Source organism: Mirounga angustirostris, unplaced genomic scaffold (genome assembly GCF_029215605.1).
Source record: "Mirounga angustirostris isolate CCGP_5_RB_7025 unplaced genomic scaffold, mMirAng1.0.hap1 SCAF_9, whole genome shotgun sequence".
Classification (NCBI taxonomy): Eukaryota; Metazoa; Chordata; class Mammalia; order Carnivora; family Phocidae; genus Mirounga; species Mirounga angustirostris.
The window spans coordinates 120,891,648-120,916,259 of record NW_026991717.1 but is presented as its reverse complement, the minus strand read 5'-3'; the positions used below and the strand labels follow the sequence as shown (position 1 = coordinate 120,916,259).

The window sequence follows — 24,612 nt, the reverse complement described above, 5'->3', positions numbered from 1 at the left end:
TATCACATTTAGTACAAATGATCATTTCTAGGCTTAGGGTTAATGTAGAGAAAAAAATTAGAGAAAATGGTAAACTGAGTGCCCAGGTTGATGGGGTCATGGTGGGTGGGGCAGCATTCCTGGATCCCAAGGGGATCATGGTCCTTACATAAAGAATGTTAACAAATATTTTTCCTTCACCACTCTTCAGAAGTGTCTATAGGGTCAGAGGTAGAGATAGGCCATCATTTTGTTAGAAATAGGAGACAAGAAAATCCAAGAAACCTTGAATCCCCTTTTCCCAACCATCATTCCCTTACACAGGCATGGCCTCTCCCATCTGTTTGCCCTACTGTTCCCCTATAAACATATAGCATAACATCTGCCACATGTTAGCACATTTCCCTTTGTTTCTCTGGAAGGACTACATACCCCTTCATCAAAATCAGGAGCTATGTCAGTGGTTTTGCATTTCCAGAATCCGATACAGTGCCTATAACATATTAGGGTTTCAATAAATGTCTGCATCATGTATAAAAATGAATAAAGGACACTCAAAGCATCTCCACTGAGAAATCAGTTTCAATAAAGAAAAACAGTGTCATTAGGTAACTCTATTTTCTCTGCTAGCAAGTGGAGTCCTATCATTTTTACACTCCACTGATTCATTCTGAACACGGTGTCAGGAACAATACAGGGCCAAAAAACAATTAGCAGGGGAACAAAACAATCAGTTGCACCGTCTGGGATTTGAGCGACGTATAGATCGAATGTCTTAAATTTGCTATGCCTCTTCTCAGTTGGCCAGAATGGATGACTTGGCTGCACTGTACCAGGAATAACTGTCCCTCATATATCCCCAATCAGCTGCCTCTTAATGACTAGTCAGAAGTGACAACATAAAAGGTGCAGTGACTTTCACTGTCTTGGCAAATCTTGGACCAACTCCCACGGATCTGCCCTTGGAATAGGTGAGCTCAGAGACACCGTGCACAGCTGACTACAGTTACTGCTGCCTGTCTTCAGCAGTCCCAAGGCCCTTGAGTTGGGAAGAGACCCAAGGGGAAGGAGTGAGAGGTCTGAAGTGATCTCTGGTTCTTATACTACTTCATAGGTAGTGGAAGATCTGTAACAGTGTGGCTTACATCGAAACTGTCTCACTCATCTCAGAGGTCAAATGCCCTTTCTATTGCCCCAAACCAGGACCAGGGTAGTCTACCCTACAACGATGTTTGGAAAAAGTCTAGGAGCTTGACAGACTGACCAGCCCCATGTGGCCCACTTGTGTTCCAGATGGCTGCTTCCTCATCTTAGCTTCTAGCTTCTGCTTGTCACAGCTCCAAAAATTCAGTGACTCTGAATTTACATTCCAAGAGCTCCAAGAAAGTTCTCTCTTCCTCCTTCACCCCAATGTGCTATATCCCGTTTTTGATCCAGCTGTAAAAAAAAAGATCTACAGTTCTCTTGAAACACCCCTTAACTAATTATACAGTGGACCTCACAAAAGCCAGTCCTTGAAAACATCTTTGCCTACTCATCCAGCCCCTCTTCCAGGCTTGTTCCAAGATTCATCCTCAACCCCAGACTCCTGATACTGGACAATTCTGGCCACTGGTGGTCTTTAGGGATGAGACCTTGCAGGTCCCTCCTCAAGAAAGTCTTCTCTTCCTTGAATCTCTGTCCTCCCAGTCTGGTCCACCAACAGCGCTCATTCTGCTACCTTGTATCATTTTATTACTGCTTCCTGTAGAGATGCCTCAACTCCTCAGATAAAGAAATGATAAGCTTCTTGAGAGAAGGAACTATGTCTATTGCATATGAGGTATCTTTAAAGTCCTAGAGCTATACCCTCAGCAAACACTTGATAACTATGTAAATTATCCCTTCATATAAAATAGAGGCTGACCATCTATGGACAGCCAGCTTGAAGTCTATAAGCTTGGCATATAAAATAAACCAAGCTGGAATTGGACATAGCTTATAGACTCTTCCTGACAGCAGCTTTCTATGAACCTCTACAGTGTGCCAGGTCCCCCTGCAGAGGGCCTCCCAAACTTCTATTTTCCCTTTGATAATGTTTATTACAATAACTATGACTTTAACAATCACTGACATTTATTAAGTCATTGTCTGAGGAAACCTACTAACTCACACTTCATCATCACCAATACCTTCTGAGTTAGGTACCTGATTATCCCTATTTTACAGATGAGGAAATCAAGTCTCAAAGATATTGATTATCTTGATAAAGTTCACATTACTCCATAAGAGTCAGATTTCTCACCCAGCCTGGCTCCAGAGTTCATGTTCTTAACCAATACGTCATGCTGCCTCCTATAAACCTCACCACGTTTGTAATTATTTATTTAATGACTAAATATTCCACCGGGCAGCAACTCCACGAGAACAGGACTGGGTCTACCTTGTTCAGTAGTCTATTTTTTAAGCCTAATCCAAGAGCTAGCATGTAGAAAGCTCCAAAACGCATGAGTTAAATGAATAACTGAAACAGCCAGTTCATTAGCCCACCCAGAAACCCAAAAGAGAAGTATCCACCCACCCTGGATTGAAGATGTCTCATACTTAATTGAAAAAGTGCCATGATCTTGGTAATATTTCTTCTAAAGTTTCCCTTTCTGGGATCCAACCCTAGTTAACAAATTCACGCATCCAGAACCAGAAAGGGTATAATCTGGAAAGCAGTGAACGGAAGGAAACGCTTCTGTAAAACAGAGAAAGCACGGGTAGGTCTATCTGGGGACACACCTGCCATACACCACGCCCACTCGGACCTTGAATGCCACCCACGAGGGCCAACTCACCCCTTTCACAGGTCCTTCCCCAGTAGCCGGTGCCCGTGCAGTCGCAGATGAAGCGGTTCCAGCCGTCCTTGCACACAGCATTGTTCTTGCAGGGGTAGCTGTCGCACTGCTTGGCGCTCATCCGCGAACAGGAGGACTTGACGCCCGCAGCGTTCTGCATCTCCGCCAGCTGCCGGATGTTCTTGCTGCGCCCGTCGATGAACAGGTCACGGATGCAGCCCACGTAGCCGTAGTTGAGCATGGCAGTCCAGAGTTCAGTGGGGAGGATGAGGCCAGCACGGTTCTCTGGCAGCCCGCCCAGATACATGTCCCCCTCCAGGTCCAGGATCTCGCTCTCCCCGCTGGCGGTGAATGGCGTGCGCCTGCTGTTCACTGATATGGTACCTGGGACAGAAGGATGGAAACAGAGTGAGCTGCTAGCCCTCTGGGCAGGTGAGGCTGCCAGTCAAAGAACCAAATGAAAGGAGCCCAGCAGGTGGGTTCAGAGACTCGTGGTGCCTGGCCAGGTGAGAACAATGCAAGCAAGGGAGGCAAAGGCTTCCAGACAGTAGAAAGGAAAATGTTAGGCCATTTGGTTCCAGTCTTTGTTGCTAAGACACTCTCACTGATAGGAGGATTCAGGACCATCTCGTGAATGAACACCTAACCTGATGTCTTTTCTCTATGGAGTCCCGGCTGGAAGGTCACCTACCTAACAGGTTGAGGGCAACACAGCTGCTGCCTGTGTTTAAATCTCAGCTCTACCAGGTACTGGTACAGAGGTGATTTCACCTGCCAGGGCCTCAACATCCTCATCTGTAAAAGGGGAAAATAATGGTCCCCACCTCACAGACTAGTGTGATGATTAGATACGTTCACATACGTAAAGTGCTCCTCAGGGTTTGGGACAGAGTAAGGGTTCTGGAAGTGCTTGCTTGAGTCTTCATCACTCACTTGCCATGCCCAAAAGGATGGAACCCTCTGTGCACTAATACCCTCTACAATGCCATTAGCTACCAGCCCTGGAGCATTGCTTGGAGAAATTTCAACTGGAACATGTTTGTTTATTCATTTAACAGGGATGGATTGCATACCTGCTGTGTCTCTGGTATACTGGTGGGCACAGAGATGAACTTGACAGGTACGTCTCTGCTCTTGTGGCACTGATATTCCCGAGCAGAGGGACAGAAATTAAACAAATGACTCAATAAGCAAAAGAAATTAGGTACTGGTCGGTACTAGGAAGAGAGTAAAATGGGTGGTAGCAGCCTGTGGGTTCTCCTTTAAAATGTACAGTCAGCAAAGGCCTCCCTCTCTAGGCAGGTGACAAGTATGATAGAACCACAATGTTGAAAAGGATCCAACCAGGCCAAGTCCAGGGGGAAGAATGTGCCAGCAGGGGGAATGGCACCTAAAAAGGCCCTGGGGTAAGCCAGAGTGTGGCTAGAGTGGGAGGGCACAAGGGGCGAGCAGGAGACGAGATCAGAGGCAGACCAGGCCCAGCAGCAGTAGGGTCATGGACCCATCGATGAGACTGTGCAAACCTAGAGCCTGTCCTGGGAACTGGGGACTGGGATTCCAGTCCTAAATGGCCTTCTGACCCGAGGCCAGTCCCCAAGCTACTTTACAGTCCATTTTCCTAAACTGTAAAATCAAGGAAACTGTAAAATTAAGGTGATATCTGAACATGACACCAGAAATTTTAAATTTATTTAGTATTCTTAAAGTGCTTTATGGGTACCAAGATACCTGGGTCTTGCCATTCATCAAGCAGCCTTCACTTCTGCCTGAGTCTCAGTCCCCTGGGCTATGAAAGGGATAGTCTGAAGGGCCAAGAAGATCAAATAAGATCAAGAGTGTGAAGTACACTATAAATTACAAAGCCAGCATTAGGGGCCTCTGGGCGGGTTATGCCAACCACACGCTTCCCCCACTCTATCCTTGAGGTTTTCCCCTGGAGAAATTGGCTTTGCGTTTTCGTTTTTTTAAATTTTAGAAACCTACATAGCAATAACTATGTCCTGGTCACCATTTTAAGTACTGTATGTGCTTTTCTGGACTCGATCCTCACAACAATCTCATGAGGGAGGAGCTAACAGGTGCACTGTTTCACAGTTGGGGAAGCTGAGGTTTGCATTTCCTTTCCTCCTACACTGCTTGCTTTCTCTACCCTCCACAAGCCTACAGAGCTGCTTGATCCCCAACCTGGAGGAGCAGCTATTGCCAAATAAGGACAGCAACAGAGTGGATTTAAATGTTAGAGCCATAAATACATCCTGAGGGAAATCCATCCTCTGAGTGCGTGACCACAACTGTTTTGAATGCACTTAATCAAGTTTCAAGAACCAGTCCCCCAACTGGGGAGTGATCACCATACTTTTCCCATGTCATTCTTCAGGATAAGCAAGGAAGGAGGCCCCATACTCGCATAGGCAGGTATTTGTGTAACTCTTCATTCTGGTACAGGTTCGTAACCAAAAACATACCAGAAAATACCCTCGCGAAGAAATGAAGTTTAACAGATCATAGTAAAATTTTATGTTATGCTGCGTTCATAAGACAATGATTTGTTTACTCAGTAAATTATTATAGGCTTTGATCAAATGTATCCGTATTGGCCAATGCTATAGCTACCAGATATGAAATTCCAGGCTTCTGAAATCCAGACAGGTTTGTCAAAGATGGGTCTACTGATGGTTCTAACAAATAACTGCCCCACTTGAAAAAAGCAATCAGTGCTGGGAATAAACAGAAGTAAACACATGGCAATTTCCCCTGCTCTAAGCTGCCTGTGACACAGATAGGTAACCTTTAAGCTGTGTCAGGTCTAGGCTAGCCAATCCTAACACCCATCAACCATAATGGAACTCCAGAGACCCAAAACACATGGTCTTAAAATGAATAGAAGTGTTTCCCTTATAATCTTAGGATACCTTTCTGGCTCTGCCCCTGCTGACATTGTAGGGATAAATTTAGAAAGAGAGAGAAAAAGATCTGGCCTCCAGAGAAATTCGTTTTTTGTGTCTTTGTCTGTTAAAAAAGCATGAACTGTTCATTCTTACTCAACAAGCACATTTAATTTGAAGCCTCTTGGTTCTGATTAGATTTCAGACAATCAATAAAGCATCCTGCTGGGCGCTAAACCAGCCAGGGCTGCAATCTGCCACCCGTCTGCCCTCTACGCAGAACCCATCCAGCTCCTCCTAAGGGCAACATTGCCCATCTCCGTCATCCCTCTGGCTGTGGAACTATGCAGAAAAGCCGTCCCCAGAAAGCTCAGCCATTCCTGGCTGCAGCCTTTTGAGGGAACCTATTGCTTTTTTTAGTGGCCAAATGCACCTACACGAAAATGTCCAAATGAAAGACTTTTTGTGTTTCCCAGGAGAGAGAATCCTTAAAAATACAGCAAACATAGCCAAGACCCTTCTTGAGTATAACACCACCTAAATGGAGAATCAGGAAATCCGTGTGAAATCCAAAAGCTCTAGTTACTATTCCGGGTGAAATGTCCTTCCTGATGGCACAGAATGTGACCCTCATTGCCACATGGTCCACAGAAAGCTAAGCAGACTGTTCAGGCATTCAAAAGCTCCAGACTCGTGTGTGTGTGGGGGGGGGGGGGGGGGGGTGTGGGGGTGTGTGTGTGTGTGTGTGTTTCCTCCCTCTCTTTGTTACCATTCCACAGTAGCTATGTACTGCCTGGGGCTAGCTTGTTTGATCTGTGGCTGCAGAAACAAACAAAGCCATTTAAACCAAATGTAAAAGGTTATGAAAAGGAAGGAAGAGTTAGTGAGGTCTGAGCAAAGAGTGAAATATAGGCTCTCACACCAAAGGAAGGCTTTAAATTGAACATGACTTCAGGAAAAATCAATTTGCCTTTTTCTTTCTTGTCATAAATTCTCCCTGCAACATGACTCTTGCCAATTATTAAAGGGTGTGGCATTGCATAAACTCTTGCACAGTGAAGCTTATCCTACAGAGTAATCACATAATGCAGCATCTGTGATGTCACAATTGTGTTTCCATGGTGATGAGAAAAAGGAGAAGAAAAGGAGGGGGGGAAAAAAAAACATCACACCAGTGACATGACAGCCTCTTTGGTAGGAGTGGAAATGCTACTTGTAAAACCATGTGTGGCTCCAGAGCCTTGGAACCATCACTGAGACGGCTGTGCCGCGAGTGACAAGGAAGGGAGGACCACGTGAACTGTCGACGAGACAGATACATTGTTCAGAAACATAATCTTACAACAACCATTAAAGAGAACAGCCAAAGAGTCAAACATGCATGCAAGCACAAACATTAAAATAAAAAAATATAAAGCTGGGAAACAGACTGAAAAGCTGCAGCTTTCCTCTCTTCTCAATCACAACTGTGCCTCTTCCTACCTGATCTGCCATCTCGCTGAATGTCCACATGGTACCATTCCCCATCATTGGCTTTCTTCTGAGTGGCCTTCACTTTGATGGTGCCCGAGCCCATGTCAAGCAGTAAGTATAAGTTGCCATCGAGAAGTTCCACAGCAAAGAAGTCCACCTTGGTGTTCTTCTGGCTCCGAGTATCCTTCCTCTCTTGGGGCTTGCCATGAGTGAAGAGGATCAGGCCATTGGGCTCAGTGGTGCGGAAGTCAAAGGAGATGGAACCCATGCGTTTGGTGTTCCATTTGGGCAAACTGATATATGCCTCTGGGGTCTCGAAGTTGATGGGGTCCAGTGTGGCCACATTCTCACACTTGAATACAACTTCACCATAGATTTTCATCTTGGTGTCCCCGATCCGGGCCAGGCGAGACAGCTCCAGGCGGATGTCATTATTCTTATAAACAACCTGTCAAAAGCCAAACAAGTGCCATATGAATCAATCTTGCAAACAGTTACCAGCCCCTGCTCACTGGGCACCAGGGAAAAAGGCCCAAGAAGAGGCTTCAGGACACAATATGTCTGAAACAATATGAGAAAAGTGAGATACAGCATTTGAAAAAGCGTTGGAAGGGACCTCTGGGGTGCACATAAGCCTTAAAAAAGCCCCCACATTTCTATTTTATTCCTTTTGTGTTGTCTCCTTCTGGCCAATTTTTTGTGTTGTCAGAAAGTTATACAATATCAGCTTGCAAATAAAAATCAAGAGAAACTGAGTTGCACAAATACTAATATTTAAATACAAAGATATTTACTGAAGTATACTTAGTAAAAGACCAGAAACAACCTAAAAGACCATCAACAAGACTGGTACTTCCCATGATGGACAATCATGCAGTCCTTAAAAACAAAGTAGTTTTTGACATGGTTTTGACATGGATGTTCTCCAAGAAATACTGTTAAGTGAAATTAGCAAGGAACATAAAAGTGTGCACTACACTATCATTTTGTTAAGTGTGTGTGTGTTTTGGGGGGGCACGTGTGTTATATGTATATATATTCATAAATGCATAAAACATCTTTGGAAGGAAACACAAGAAACTATAAAATTGTCACAGGGAGTGGATTTGTCAGATTCATATTCAGGAATGGGAAGGAGACTGACTTTTCACAGTACCCAGTTGTATTGTTGTTGTTATTGTTGTTCTTGTTGTTGTTGTTGTTTTCTACCGTGCACATGTATTACTGAAAGAAAATGATTAAGTGTTAAGAGTTGGTGGGGAAGGAGATCTGTGTTTTTCACATATTGTATGTGCCCTCCATATACACAGGATAGGAGAATAAAACACCCTAAAACACTAAAAAAAAAAAAAAAACCGGGTTGCCTGGATGGCTCAGTTGTTTAAGCATCTGCCTTCGGCTCAGGTCATGATCTCAGGGTCCTGGGATCAAGTCCCACATCGGGCTCCCTGTTCAGGAGGGAGTCTGCTTCTCCCTCTCCCCGAGCCCCATTCATGCTCTCTCTCTCTCTCTCAAATAAATAAATAAAATCTTTAAAAAAAAAAAAAACTATTATGATTTTTGAAACTTGGTGTAATCCACGTAAAAGCAGGGATTAATGATATTTCCCCAAATTAGAATTTCAAAGAGGTTTTGCTGTTTTTAGAACTGAATTTTGACTGCAGTGCCCTGAGATGGGTCTCGGTCCTCTGATCTCTAAGTAACGTCACATCTTTCCAATAAACAGGAAAAAAATGAAAGGGAAGGGGGCTAACATTACAGTATTGACTATGGCAATCACTTTGCTATGTGCTTTATATTATCTTATTCAAATTCTAAGTCAGGATCTGGATCTGGGCTCAAGTCCCACATCCATCCACCACCTTATGAGCTGTGTGACCTTGGCAGAGTTTTTTAACTTATCTGGATCTCTTTTCTCCTCTAAAATTGGGAACACAGGAGTAAATTATTTTGCAAGGAGGAAATGAGTTAATACATGTTGAGCACTTTAGAACAGCACAGAGTAAGGGCATAGAAATCTCAGCTACTTTGTGGGGAGGTGATGTAGCTGTTAGTCTCATTTCATCCTTTCCATGACCCCAAAAAAGGTTGTATTACCATCTCCATTTTCAGGAAAATAACAAAACTTAAATACTAAAATAAATCTTACAATCCATCTCAGTGATAAAAAGGTAAATGGATGGGTCGTTCCAGTACAAATCATTCAATCCCTAACATCCAGCTACAGAATCGTTTCCCTTCTCTTCCCCATCACCAGGACAGAGTAGAGCAGAACTGTTGGCCTTTTAATATATAACTAATGACAAAGAATTGAAAATGCCTCACCTACTATATGACCTTGATAATGGGCCTAACCGTAGTAACACTGAAAATAATAATGATACTAATATTTACTGAGCACCTACTACCAGATACCATGCTAAGGATCTAAAGCCTACCATCCCATCAGATGCTGACAGCATCCATTTGAGACACCTACCACCATTCCCCCCTTTTACAGATGTGGAAACAGATGTGGAGAGTAGTTAAAGAACCAGTTCACAGTCATAACACCTGGTAACTGGCAGAGCAGGCCTTGAACCCAGGGAGTTGGGCTCTCACATCCACATGCTTTACCACTGTGGCTACTCGGAGTAAGGTCCCACTAGCAGCACCTGTGAAGCTCATCTTTAACATTACATGGAAAATCGTGCAAGTTCAGCTTCCTGAACTCCTCATCTCAGCACTACTGGACTGACTGCGTGAAAAGAAGAAATACTGCAAGATCTTTAGGCAATCGATCACTCCAGTGAACCAGAAAAGACACCAAGTTTAATGACTGGCAACTCCCCCTTTCTAGCCCCACTACTGTGCCCCGGCATGGGAGATCTCTCTGTCATAAACAAACTTTGGCTTTCTCTGCATTCAGTTAAATGCCTATGACTAGAACTGCTTGTTAAGATTAATTATTAATGTATAACAATAGCTCATCCCAGGGGGGCATACTGAGGCTTCGTTCCACTGAATAATAAATGGATAAAGAACTCAGGCATCCCTACAAGAGGCAGGAGAGAAAAAAGAAAAAGCCTCTTAAAGAGATGCAGGGTAGGGGCCCCTGGGTGGCTTAGTCAGTTATGCATCTGACTCTTGATTTCAGCTCAGGCCATGATCTTAGGATCCTGAGATCGAGCCCCAAATCAGGCTCCATGCTCAGCAGGGAGTCTGCTTAAGATTCTCTCTCTGCCTCTACCCCTCTCGCTGCTCAATCCTTCCCTCTCTCTCTCTTTCTCTCTGTCTCAAAATAAATAAATAAATAAAATCTTTTTAAAAAATAAAAATAAAGGGATGCAGGGTACTGTGAAGAGGGGCTCTTCATTGAGAAAGGTACACAACTGAGATTGGGACCAGAGGTGAATCACTATAATGCAGGTTTCTAGAGAGACACAGTGGAGAATCAGGGCCACAAACTGGCGAAAGATAACCAGACTTCCCTCAAAAGCTCTTTGAAGGTGAGCTCTCTACTCCACAGCCTGGAAATTACTTGTCTATTTATCTGGCATTTCCTCACCTTCCTTACCTCTCTGAGTCCCATTTCCAAAGACAGGAACCTCGGAAACCTATTCTAGGAACAGCTCCCCTTTTCCCCCAGGGATATTATCAAGACTGAGAGGGATGTTATACATGGTAGAACACAGAAAATTCTACACTAGTACACAAACCTAAGAAGAAATAATAGCATACTCTTGTCTCCAGGGGCGCTGGCATACTGTCAGAAACTGCCTGGGGCCTGACCTGAGGTTCTGTTGAGAACCCCCACCAAGAAGAAAGGGACAGGAGGACAGGGGTCTTGTAGCCTGGTGGTACTCAACTGGGAAGCTCCATGGCTGGCATCCTTCCCTTCCCCACCTGCCCGGTGCAGGACCATGGCCAGGACCACAGCCATGCAGTAAGGTACCAGGGCCTTGGGTAGGGCATGGAGGCAAGAGACTCTGCCAGACCCCCTTACAAGGCAAATTAGTATCTAGTACCATGTTCTCTGTTCAGCTAATGGAAAGTCCCTGACTGATAACTGAACGAGGAAGAGATGTGGTGTCAAGTGACAGAGCAGCTTGGCTGACAAGCTGCCCCAACAAGGACCAATTAAAGACAAGTGGAAGAGGCTCCCCATGAGGGAAGATGTCACAAAAACTGAGTGGCAGAGACAGAGTCACAAAGAATGATAAGCTGGTCTGACTACCTCACACACAGGCTTGTAAAGACTGCCATTTGGACTTGTAGCTCATGCCTAGGAGGTCAGGGAGTAAAACAGTTGAGGACAGAGTTTCAGAGTTAAGACAGACTCTCAGAAAAACCATTACTTCGATGCCTCCAGAATCCGATACAAAGGCACACAGGACCGATATCAGGACTAAGGCAGGATATGAGAGCGGGAACAATATAAAAAATAGTTTCCATCTACTGAGCATCTACAATGTGCCAGATGGTAAGCAAGTGAATTAGGTAGTCCTAGCCACATTTTACAGAAAGGGGACAGGTCCTTGCCTCCAGATCACTCAGCCCATTGAGGACATAAACTGGAACTTGAACCCAGATCTCTGTGACCATACTGGGGCAGAGTCATGCTCTGGGGATGGCAGTTTCTAGGTTCTCCTGTGGCCCATGCTTACCTATAAAGCAAAAACCCCTTAGTCAAGCACAAAACAACACCCAGCTCCATCCTGATATGCGAAGCCCTTTACACCTGGTATGTCCCATCCTTCCCCACTCAGGAGTTACCTCAAAGGCCTCTGTCTGAGCTCAAGTGTGGGGGTTTCTGCATCTTTACTCACCACGTTTCCCAGACTACTGTGCTTTCCTCTCCTGATGCCCCTTCACCAGGATCTATAGCCAAACCCACTCCAGTCCCTCTCTGGCTACTCTGGTCCTTGCTGATCTCACCATTTGACAAACTTAGAATCCTTCTACTGCCCGCCAGTGATGCAGCTGTCTTCCTATTGCCCAGACCACTTGCCCTGATTGGAAAAGGAGGGACTCTTCTAATTTACATGATGTGCCTTGTATATTAAACTCATTTATGGCACTGGAGTTATATGGCAGGTCCATGAGAATAAATCTGAGAGGTAGAGACAATCCCCCCTCACAGAGGTGCTTCTTTTCCTCTCTCTTCCATCTTTTCCTAGGCCACTCTGCTTGGCTCCCTGAGAAGAAGTTTCCATGCATTCTGCTGTAAATGCCACATCTCTCTGCACTCCAGCAAGGGAACTACAAGGAATGAGGGGATGTGGGGTTGTACCCTCAGTGTCCAGATGGCCTCTTGGTACTATTTCTCCTGTGCAAGAATAGGAGAATACCACCGGGCTTTCCGCCCCCCCCCCACTCTTGTTTTTAAAGCATCTTCAACCCTCTGTGGGTCTACATAAAGGACAATTTCAATAAAAACCACCAGATCAGCTTTTAAGACCATCATTTACAGGTCCGTGACTTCATGCCTGAGCACCACTGCTCTGATCCAGGTCAGTGGAGGACATCTGAAATTCAGGATGCTGGGGGACACTCTCTGAAGTGTCTAGGCTGAACAAAACAGAATAGCGAGGAACCAGTGTCATGGTGCCTTGATATGGAACAGTGTTGACTACAAATCCCAATAAAGCCTTTCAGCTTTATACTTATGTGTGGAACAGTTTACATTCAACAAGCGAAAGACAAAGATATATTTATCCCCCACCCAAATTTAATCCATTGACAATAGATAATAATAAAATGAGCTTTTTCTCTTCAGCTTCCAGGATAGAGCAGCTTCTAGAGAAATGTTCAGGCTAATCTTATTACTGTGTAACATTCCTACTCAGGGTAAAAACATAAATAAGAAGCACTTTGAAAGAATCTGGCTTCCAGGGTCTCCACAGAATCACACATCCTGCTTTCTCTGCCCTATTTCCCCTCTGTCCTTCAAGCAACTGATATCTCTGTTCTGCTATGACTTCCTCCCAATGAACTGACTGTTCCACTCCTTTGTCACTCAAAACACTCAACCTTGTTTTCTTTAAATAAACACAGGTCCTGTCTCTTCAAGAGACCCCAAACACCCTATCAGCAAAAATATGCACCACCCCTTTTAAAATCTGAACTAGCACTTCGTTGTACGGGTGTTTAATAAATGCTCATGTCTGCATTAAATTAGATGTTGGACTCAAGTGGCAGGGCAGTGGTTAAGATAACAGGCTCCATGGTCTCACTGACTGGGGTTGGGTCCTGCTCCACCCATACCAGCTATGTGACCTTGGACAAAACAGTTAACATGTCTCAGCCTCAGAGTCTTTCACTGTAGAAATGTGGACAGCACGTCTCACTTCACAGGGTTGTAAGAAATAAAGAAGATAATACTCTTGTATAGAGAAATACTCGACACAGTTCCTGGCCCTTCATAATAAGCACTCAACAAATGGTAGTTATCTAATAGTTATCTACAAATAACTATTAATTTTGTTATTTTCTGTGAAAAGCCAGAACTAAATCAACAGACAGGATAGCCTGGCACGAAGCAATCTTAGGAAGAAAAGATTTTCTCTGAGGATAAGTTCTAAGGTGACTGTCAGCTCAAAAGAAAAAAAAAAAGGGCGCCTAGGTGGCTCAGTTGGTTGAGCAACTGCCTTCGGCTCAGGTCATGATCCCAGAGTTCCGGGATCGAGTCCCGCATCGGGCTCCCTGCTCGGCGGGGAGTCTGCTTCTCCCTCTGACCCTTCTCCTCTCATGCTCTCTGTTTCCCATTCTCTCTCTCAGATAAATAAATAAAATCTTAAAAAAAAAAAAAAGACAGGGCTCAAACTAGTGACAGACTGGATTTAAGAAACTCTAAAGTAGAAAAATAAAAATAAAATATATATATATATATACACAATTGCCTAATGTGGCATTTATAATATATATATAAATGCCTAACGGTGGCTATTCCTTGTTTCTCTTGCTCTCCCTTTTCCTCTCTCTCTCTCTCACACACACAGCCCTACCATACACATGCACAGATTTAGGATTCATTATCATTCACATCTTCTATCAGAATGTACCACTGACTGAACTCCAACAGTGAAGTCCAAATACAAATGTGACAGCAGATGGTCCTCCTCACTTCCAAAGTCAGAAGAGCCTAGTATTTGGCATGGCTGGGGCCACATCTGCATCTATGGTCCTGCTAACAGGGGTCAGTGAACGAACTCTGCCTGCTGAGCTGCAGCTAACATCAAACCTGAGGCCCAAAGCCCCAACGGCTACATACCATGGATACCACCATTTTCATGCTTTGTATTCTGTGAACAGTGGTCAGGATCCACCAAAGATCAAAACTAAGCACCCGAAGTAGAGAATGGGAACTGAGTTTCAGGCTTAAAAAGACAGTAGTAGAAGGTTGACAATTAATCAAATGTTTTAAATGCTGAGTGGTCAAACACTCTGTGGGTCAAACAAAACATATCGGCAAGCTGGATCTCACAAGGGACCCTCAGTTTATCATCTCTGATTTATGGTCCCATTTGTAAGAGAGTGCCCAGAAAAAGATACAAGGGACATAAGGCAAGCTGGAATGACAGAAACAATCCAGGCAAGCTGATGTTGAATCACCAAAGTCCTCAGTCCCTCCCACATTTTGAAAAAAGCATCCAGTCACCTGGGCATCCAGTCAACCAGAGAGAGAGAAAGCTGTGGGCCAGTCACTCTGCCCTCATGAATCAAAAAGCCATGGTTTCCAGCCCAAGAGCCTTGCTAATAATACAGGTCATTACCACTTGTGCTCAAGACTTAGACAAATATTTATCTGATGGCTTCTTTGTGAAATGGAAATAATAGGTTGATGCTCAGTTACAGATGGAGACACTAAAATGTTGAGAAAGATTTCCAACCCTTAATACAATCACAGTAAAGGTCTAAATTTTATTCAAGAAAGAGAACTTTGGAGGACTTTATTCAGTTAAAAAGGCTGATCAGGAACAGGCCGCCTTATGTTCATGTATCCCATAAAAAAAAATTCCAGCCAATCAAGTTTGTGGGGGTTTCTGGGATACTACAAAGACTTCATTTATTGCAAGAACCATGTTGGCAAATATGTGTCTCTACTCTTCCTTCCTCACATGTGGTATTCATTGCTAACTGATTCTATCCTACTCTCTTGCCCCCATTCAACCCAGATGGAGTCTCAGAATTCTCCTCAAGGCAGTGCTCTAGGAAGTTACCACCAATCACTAAGAGATGTAATTTGAGGTGAACATATTCTCCATCCTAACATTCTCCATTGTGTTAGTTATCCTCTAACACAAAGCCAACGTAATGTAAATTAGCTACACTAAAATACTGGAAGCAAAATCCATGTGAATGTGTCAAATAACCACTTTACTTCTAGCTCTAGACCGTAGGGAATACAAAGGAACATGAGGAGGTACAATCCCTGCCACTTCATGCTTAGAAAATGTTGGGAAAGTGCTTAAAGGGAGGATATATTTGACACCAGAATTGGAGTGAGACATATTTGTCACTCCAATTAGTGAACGTGCAAGGGCCGCTGATCAGAAACTTGACCCGGATTGTGTTTCTCTTTCTTCTGCTTTCCAAGAATGGCACTGTCATGGTCCTCTAGACTGTAAGCTTCATAAACACAGAGCCTATGTGTTTCTGATGTGGTAGCCAATGCATGACCACTGTTTAGCAAAGTGCCTAGCACACAGGAGAGGCTCAATAAATGTACTCTCAAAGTTCCTGCATTTACTTATGTACTAAACGACCTACCTAGTGAACGCCTACATTTCCTTCTGTCTTAGAATATTTGATGAGGGCACCAACCTGACTAGAGTGAAAGTTACATGTCACAGAGCAGAGGAACTAAGATCAGATGAGTAGGTGGTACCTGACTATGAAAAGCTCTAAAAATACAGACATTATGCAATTGCAAAAAAAAAAAAAAAAGTGGGGGGGGCATTAGAGTAGAAAGGAAGCCTTTAGCAGTTTGATTGGAAAGGTGACAAAATGTAAAATGTGCCTTCCTGATTCACTAGGAATCTACTGTTATTTTTATTCCAAGGACTAGAAATAATTCTAATCATCTCACTATTTTCCCTGAGGATAACATGTCATTCCCCACTTAAACCCTTCAGTGATTCTCTATCAACTTCAGATCAAATGCAAACTTTCCAGCATTACATAATAGACTCTTCCGGATCTAGTCCCCACTTCACTGTCACCAGCCTTGTCGAGTTCTGCAGTTCCTCCAGTAAATTCTCCCCCTGGATTCTCTTATCTGAATAATTACGGTTTGCCATTTGAGGCATAGTTTAGGTATCACCTCTTTTGGGAAGCCTTCACTAATACTCTTACTCTATTCCTACCTACATCTGAGTTCCTCCTCTCTGCTCCTATGGCTCCATATTCTAACTGCTGCCAAAGAATTTATCATGTTGTGCTGCAACTGTTTTCCCCAGTAGACCAGCAGCTACTCAAGTGGAAAGAAACTGGGCCTTTCTTTCTGTGTCTCCCAGTGCCTGACACAAAGTCAGTACATATATATGGGAGGACGTGAAAGAATGGGAAGGACAACAGAAAAGAAGACCCCAAAGACTACTTCCTGATGCCTCTAAATCAAGCAGGACTATCATGCAGAAAGAAGCCTCTATATTCTTCTGCTTGACAATAAGTGATGAGATGAGAAAGTAGGGAGTTAAAGTATCACAGTTAAAAATAATTTGATAGAACCACTGAGAATTTGGTTTTCACTAGTGTACATGCTTAGGAAATGTGCTTGCATTTTGAATTTACCAATATAGAAAGTTCTGTACCCAAGAGTGGCGGCTGTCATTAGTTTATGTGTCTTGACAAAACACTAACAGATAAAGCAGCAAAAAAACCAATCACAAATTCTAGCAAGATACTCAAAGAGATAGGATAACAAAACTTAGCACCAACACTGCCTCCCTTTCTGGAAAGTGCTAAGGGACTACTGCCCACCTCTTTATGACAATGTAGCTTGGACTGCCACAGAAAACACGTGGAGGTTTTGAAACAGTACCTCAAGCCTTCATTCTCTGTACCCAGAGTCAAAAAGCAAGAATGAATTCCTAACAATGAAGCCTTCTGCCACCAACAACCTGAAAGGAGATAGCTTACAATAGAAATGCCAAATGGCTTTTGGAGAAAGAGATTATATAAAAGGCCCAAAGGCAGAAGAACAGGGGGGAACACTATAAAAAGATTCAATGAAACAGAACCTTCATGAAGTCTAACGCAATTAGCTGGAAACAATAGGAGTATATGAGGAAAGTAGTCTATGCAGCCCAGAAGACAGAAGCAGTGAGTTCAGGACCATGGATAGTGACAGATCAGCCCAAGACCTGCTGACCAATAGGCAAGTTCCATGAAGATTCTCTGGGGCTAAGAAGGCAAGTTCACATTGGCATTTTGCAGTTCAACTTCCTATAATGTGAAACCCATTCATTTATATAAAGTACCCATGGATCAGAACTGTATGACTTCCTGATGGCCAAGCAACTTCCAAAGAAGGAGATCTGCCTGTCAGAGGCAATTACAAACTATTTCTTGCCCTGGCCTGCTAAGCAGCCCTGCTTCTGGCCTAATGAAGGCTCTAATCAGATGGCTCTTCAAGGTGGTCCAAAGAGCCCCTCTGCAATCAGCAGAAGAGGTGGGGAAAGTGATAGCAAAAATATGCCAGACCGGCAGGTAACTGATAACAGAATCATTTCCAACCTGGTAGGAAAGCCAATAAAAGCTGGGTTCAAACTAACAATAATATAGACAGAAATGCTAGGACTCAAATTTATTTTTTTCTGAACAGGTTTCTTTACCCTTTGTTAACTTCAACATAGAGTTATGCAACAAAGGAGGCTCCCCTTCTTATCTTGGGGCTCTCTTTCAAGGTGATGATACTCAGCTCCAGTACTTAAACCTATGACTTTACATTACCTTTAGCAAATCTGCAGAGACCTAGATAACCACTAGATGTCCCTTATGCCATGCAAAACTAACCTGAAATGAATTTCACTACCAGTTACACAAATCACATTTAAAGACAGCCTTTCTAAGTCTTGGATCCTAGGTGTCAGTTATAATTCCTATTATGACTCACTCTTCATTTATATTGTGTCCATTTCTATACTATTTCTGTGGTATTTTATCATAAGATATCAAATTATAGACAGGGAATAGGAAACTATTATGCATTAAAATTCTTTTAGAGGTAGAAATGATGGAGAAATAGGCAGAGAGGAATACTGGAAGAAAGGGATATAGAATGCTTAAGAGGTCCAAAGTTCATTATCACTTTCAGGAATCAAATAAGTTTTAATATAAATGGAGAAACCCACAAGCTCAGCTTAAATTTAAATTTTCCATACACTGAGATCTTGCATTCTTACATTCAATGAAACAAGGAATGGTACATACTTTTAATTACATGTCCAGGTTGATCAATTAAGAATGGCTGCCTAGGGCATGTAGTAGTAAAACTATTGTGCTGTGACCAATGAGCAATATTTGCCATGGGTGTGACAACGGGGAATGGTGGCCCCCATGATATGCATTTTCAGAACCCGAGTTAACCCACTAGGTCCAAGCCTCCGAGACTTGGGATGACTGTGGGGGGTGGTGATAGTAGTACAAGCAGCAACAATCAACCTTAATGGAGGGCTTCCTGGGGGCCAGGTACTGTTCTTAGTATTTTACATATAAATATTCAATCCTCACATGACAAATATCCAAACCAAGACATGACATTTCTTTTGAGAGCAGAATAGGGCACTATTCATAATTCACCTGAACAACAGATGCAACCCAGAACTTTCCACCACCTGGGGGTGCAGATGGCTACCCTGTTTTATCCTCACAACCACCTGCAGCATGAGAGGCAGCATCAACTATGGTTAAGAGCACATGTGCTGAAGCCAAGCTATCTGAGGTTCAAATTCTTGCTTTGTTCTTTCTGTGTTGCCTGGACACATTACTCCACTGTTCTATACCTTGATTCCCTCATCTTTGGAGTGGGATAATAATAGTGCACTTACCTCATAGGATGGCTGTGAAAATTAGAAGATTAGGTATATGGAATGTGTTTAGAATAGCTCCCAGCATACTGTAAGGGCAGGTTCCTATTATCCTCATTTTACAGAGGAGGAAACTATGGATCAGAGATTTTAATATCTGTCTAAGGTCACATAGCTATTACATAAAGGAGCCAGAACGAAATGCAGGTAAGTTTGGTTTGAGAGCCTGTGAGCTCAATTACTCCTTGACTCTTAGCCTCCATACAACAGAAATCAATGTTTCTTTAAGATCTCTCCTTTAATCCAACTTCCCCAGCTATCTGGATTATAAAAGAATCACTAGAAAAGTCCACCTCTCCTGCCTGTGGCTTAGGCTAGTGGGTCACAATCAAGTAGGCACACTGAATGAAGCATGTTCAGGAACACCCATTAAATCTCCTTGGGTCTATGCCCTCCTGAGACGATAGGAAAGAGATGTAAACTAAGTATTGAGGAGCCAGGAAGAGTCTTCATCCCAAACTCCCTAATTCAAGAGTTGATGAAATCTTAGCTCTGACTTTGCATGGGACGGCTTACTCTAGAGCTGCTCCTCTCTCTTGATACCACCTCAGTCCCCCTCCCAGTGACCACCTAGATCCTTTGTGATCTTCCTGATGAAACAGTTGGCAAGAGCTATTGCTGGACACAGAAGAGTGCCAAGCGAGCTGAGCACACCTGTTCCCCCAGAAGTAGACCACAATCCATCCAAAACAGAGCCAGATAATAGGAATTGGCTGCTACTGCTGACTTGCCTGGAACTCCAACCAGTTTTTCTACTTACTTAATTAGCTCCCCAATAAGTATTGTTTATTTTCATACTGAGAGCTGGGAATGTTACCATACCTGCCTGTCCAGTGACATTAGACTTACCTAAATTAGCCCCTTCCAGACAACAACTCTTGGCTTCTCTTAAATGGGCCATAAATTTGCAGGCTCTTTACTCATGAGGTGTGTCTATAAGCAAACCAAGTTCCTAGAAGACTAAACACTTTGAGTCCGCAAAGGGGAAAATCATCTGTCTCTGCAGTAGGCTGACTGATGTTCCCCAAAGTTATCATGTACTCATCCCCGGAACCTGTAGATACCTTACTGGAAAAGGGTCTTTTCAAACGTGATTAAATTAAGGCTTCTGAGGTGACAGAATCCTCTCTTATCCAGGTGGGCCCTAAATGCAGTCACCTGTATCTTTAAAAGGAGGAGGCAACGGGAGATCAGACACAGAGAGAAAGTGGCAATAGGAGGTTAGAGGCAGAGACTGGAGGGACATAGCCACAAGGCGAGGGATGTTGGCAGCTACTAGACACTGAAAGAGGCAAGGGACAGATTCTCCCCCAGAGCATCCAGAGGGAGCAGAATGCTGCCTACATCTTGATTTCAGCCCAGTGAAACTTATTTGGGACTTGTGACCTCCAGAACTGTGATGGAATAAATTTCTGCTGTTTTAAGCCACGAGGTCTCTTGGTGTTTGTTACAGCAGCTATAGGAAATTAATGTGCTCCCTTTCCGCTCACTCCCTAGCTCCTATTAGTTTGACTTACAATAATCCCCCAGGGCGAGGCCTGCCTACCATGAGGTTTGCCATAAGAGGACTTCCCTGGTTTGGAGAGAAAAAAAACGAGTAAGAATGGAAAATTCTCTAGGCCCATCAGTGCTAGTAATCCACTCCTAGTTCTGAGCTGTCACTCAGTCCCTGAAATTAGAATTACGAGCTAAACTTAGCTATCAGATTTTCGATTCCACAGTTTTTTATCAAGTGTATGCTTATATAATAAAGAGAAGCTGACTGACTTTCACAATTCACTATAATTGGAGTTCAAATCAAAGCAAAAATTAAACGTAAGAATTAAACAAAGCATGAATTATGCATAATTCACTGTGCCAGAAGCTATCTAATTTTTACAACATAATCTCTTCCCTGAAGACATTTTCTGTGGAAAGACAAACATGTCTATTGTTATTCATTTGCCAAGCATTTATTGAGCAACTACTATATACAAAGGACCATGTTGGGAAATGTAAGGGATACAGGGAAGAAAGAGACACTGGCTCTTCCCTCAAATAACTTAACTCTATTAAAGGAAACAGACATGTACTCATATATTCAGTTATTCATACACTGGTGATCTATTCAGTGTCACGTTCTGTGGAAATACAAAAATGAAAAAGATATGGCAATGAAGTCCTCTGTTAGAAGGGGAGACAATCAGAAAAGTTAGCAATCTGCATGAGAAAGATTTTTTAAAAGGTATTCTTAATTACCATGAACACAGGGATGGGCTCCTAATTCAAGCTATGGGTAGGGGGGAAGGGCAATCAGAAAATGCCTTCCACAGGACAGAGTACTAAGGTGAGACTAGAAAAGTGATTGGCATTTGCCAGGAGAAAGAGGAAAGTAAGAGAAATAACACGGGCAAAGAGAGACAAGGGTGAGAAATCTTGACATATTCATAGAATGGAGAGTGATCTGGCAGAACTGTATCTAGTGGGAGTGGTGGTAGAGAAGGACACTGGATAAGAAGACCCTAGAAGACCTCCTACATCCAACTGAGCAGTTTTATCTTGATCCCAATGGTGCCAGGGAACCACTCAGGCAGGGGAGTGACAAGGTCAGGCTGGCATTGTATAAAAGATTAATCTGGTGGTCACAAAGGAAATAAATTAAAAGGAAGCAAGAAGTAGAAAAACAACTTGAAAATCTACAGCAACATGACATATATAAGACCAAAAATATAAATTACAAGGAAAAGAATTATTTTTGGCTTGGGGATGATATGTGTGTCGGGAAAGAAAAATGCATCAAGAAAACGAAAAATAGATGATTAGGCTGATAAAACAGGCTCACGCCAAATCACAGTTTTAAATATGAAACTGAGCACTGAAGATCCAAAGCAGGTATCTGAGGAGAAGAAAAACATAAGCAAAAGCTAGTTTTATGGAGGACAATATGGCAACTGAATAGGGTATTTACCAAAAAATCCACTCATGAGCAAATAATGACCGTGTCTAGAACAGTGATGGTAAAAATGGAAAAGGGGTGGCACGGGGAAGAGTCTAGAAAAATTTCAGAGGAAAAAAAGAACTGACAAGGCTTGATGACTTGTTGAAGGCTCTGGGAAGGCTGTACCTGTATTGGCCAGGTCTGCTGAGGCATCCAGTGCTCCCCCTAATAGTGATAAGGAAAGATAGCTGGATTTGCTACATCTAATACCTATAATGAAGGATATATATATACTAAGTGCCCAAGAACTGTGATAAATGCTTCATACTTAGAATCTATGAGGCAGCATCATCATCTCCTTTTATAGATGAGGAAACAGAGATGGAAAAATCCAAAGAAGTCATAAAGCTTTCAAGTGGCAGAGCTAGGATTTGTACTCAAGTCCTCTGACTCCCAAATGTATTCTCAAAAGCATTAGGCTGTATGATTGGCTCATATATTCCAATTTGCTTTGGATAAAAATGTTTAGAAACAACCTTTGTTTAACCACGATGCTATTATGATTTCTCAGGAAATCATCCCCATCTGGGGAATCCTATGACCACAAACAAAACTTCAACAAAGTCTAGCATACTGTTGCATATTCAAATCAGTAGTCACTCTTCTTACTAACTTTCTTTAGAATCCATACCAACAGCAGATAGAATGCATATCAATAGCTGAAAAGCTTGGTACCATCTAATCTGGCCACACTAGAATGACCAAAGGGACAAGGCAAGAGGCAAGGAGCTTGGAGGAACAGGTGGCAATTGGGGGACCTTCCTACTACCAAAAGTTTAACAGATGTCCTGAGAGAAAGCCAGGTGTTGCAAAAACACACCTACACTTACCTCTGGCTCCTTGATCTTTCAAGTTCACTTTTGGACTGTCATGGAAGTAAGCACTATCAGATGTTTCATTTAATGCTTCCTAAAGATGAATCAATGAACATTATATCAAAAACCAATGATGTACTACTATACCTTGGCTAACTGAATTTAAATTAAAGAAAAAAAAAAGATAACAGAGCAGAAGCAAAAAATAAAAAAAATTTTTTTAAATGCTTCTAAGGAGATGTTTATACTAAAAAAATTATAGTAAAGTGTTTCTACCATTAAACAAAGCAAATAGTACCCAATCAGATTTATGCTTCCAGAATTTTCCAAGGACTTTTCCTCAAACTTTCATAGCACTGACCCTGCATGATCACTATGCTCCCCATTTCTAATGGGCCATTTACTGGCTATGCCTTCTGTGTTTACCACAATCTGAGGATTGAGGAGAGACATGAATAATGGTATCCTCCTTTCTAGCCTCCTTATAGGCTGCCCTGCACCTGAAAGATTGTTAGAATCTATCTAGGGCTCCCTTACTTTTATTCAAACTGTGAATACACAGAAAAGAGTAAAAATCCAGAGAGACTAGAGTGTCCTTAGATCTAGGGCAAAGAAAAAGGAAGGTGTCAACTTGAATTCTGTCAGCAACTTTAAATCCACTGCTTAACACCTAATAACAAGCAGAGAAAGTCAAAAGTAGCAGTAGAATAAATTGAGACACTTAGCTTTTAGCTCTTTGGCTACCATCACTGGATTCCATTTGACTCTGTGGCTAGAGAATACAGTTCCAAGAAAAGCCAATAAAAGGAATTTTATTTAACCACAGATGAAAGAGGACAGACGTTTTACTACCTTGTCTTGCAGCATTCAAAATACTGTGTTTTAACTTAGTTGCTTTCTAGATAAAATAGATTTAACTCATGAGTAAATAATTCTGAAATAAGATTACTAATGTCCTATTAATTAAATTTAAATTAGGCCGCAGTCCTCAGAATATTCAATATCTGTGGAACAGCTTCTTTTTTTTTTTTTTAATCACTCCCTTTGCAAAATTCCTTTTTCCGGGGTTTCCTGATTGTACACTTTCCAGGGAACTCTTTGATGACTCACTTTCTACCTCTGTCATCAGCATCATTTCCAAATTCCTTAAAAAGAGGCTTTTCCCCAGCATCTGAAGAAGGTTTTCTTTCCCATTTTCACTACTCAGTTGGAAATTTCACCCATTCACACATCTTTTATCTCCTAACCTAAACACTTTCCAAAGCCCTAGGCCCCAAATCTGAATTGTCTACTCAAATAATCCATCTATCTAAAATTAATATTTTCTGCAGAACCATAAAATCAACCTGCATAAAAGCAAACTCATCAATTCCTTCTCCTGATTTCCTTATTTCTGTTAATGGTCACCCAAGGTTAAATTTTTGTAGAAATATCTGATCCTTCCCTCCTCATTGCCCCTTGTATCAGTTTGTTACCAAGTCCATTGGACTGTGTAGCCAACAAGTCTTCACATTCTTTGTCTCCACTCCATTCCTGCTGCCACTGGTTCTACTTAGACCTCCATTTTATTTAATCACCCAGTAAACAACA

General features: G+C 42.6%; 1 protein-coding gene across 1 annotated transcript in view; it reads right to left on the bottom strand.

Annotated features, from left to right (window-relative positions):
* NRXN3 (neurexin 3) overlaps window positions 1–24,612 on the bottom strand; it is a 1,531,407-nt gene that overhangs the window by 1,022,960 nt on the left and 483,835 nt on the right. Inside the window, exons 5-6 of the mRNA XM_054513824.2 lie at window positions 7,169–7,607; window positions 2,802–3,185 (exon numbers count right to left, since the gene is read on the bottom strand). Of these exons, the coding sequence (XP_054369799.2) occupies window positions 2,802–3,185; window positions 7,169–7,607 (823 nt within the window). The remainder of the gene's footprint in view (window positions 1–2,801; window positions 3,186–7,168; window positions 7,608–24,612) is intronic.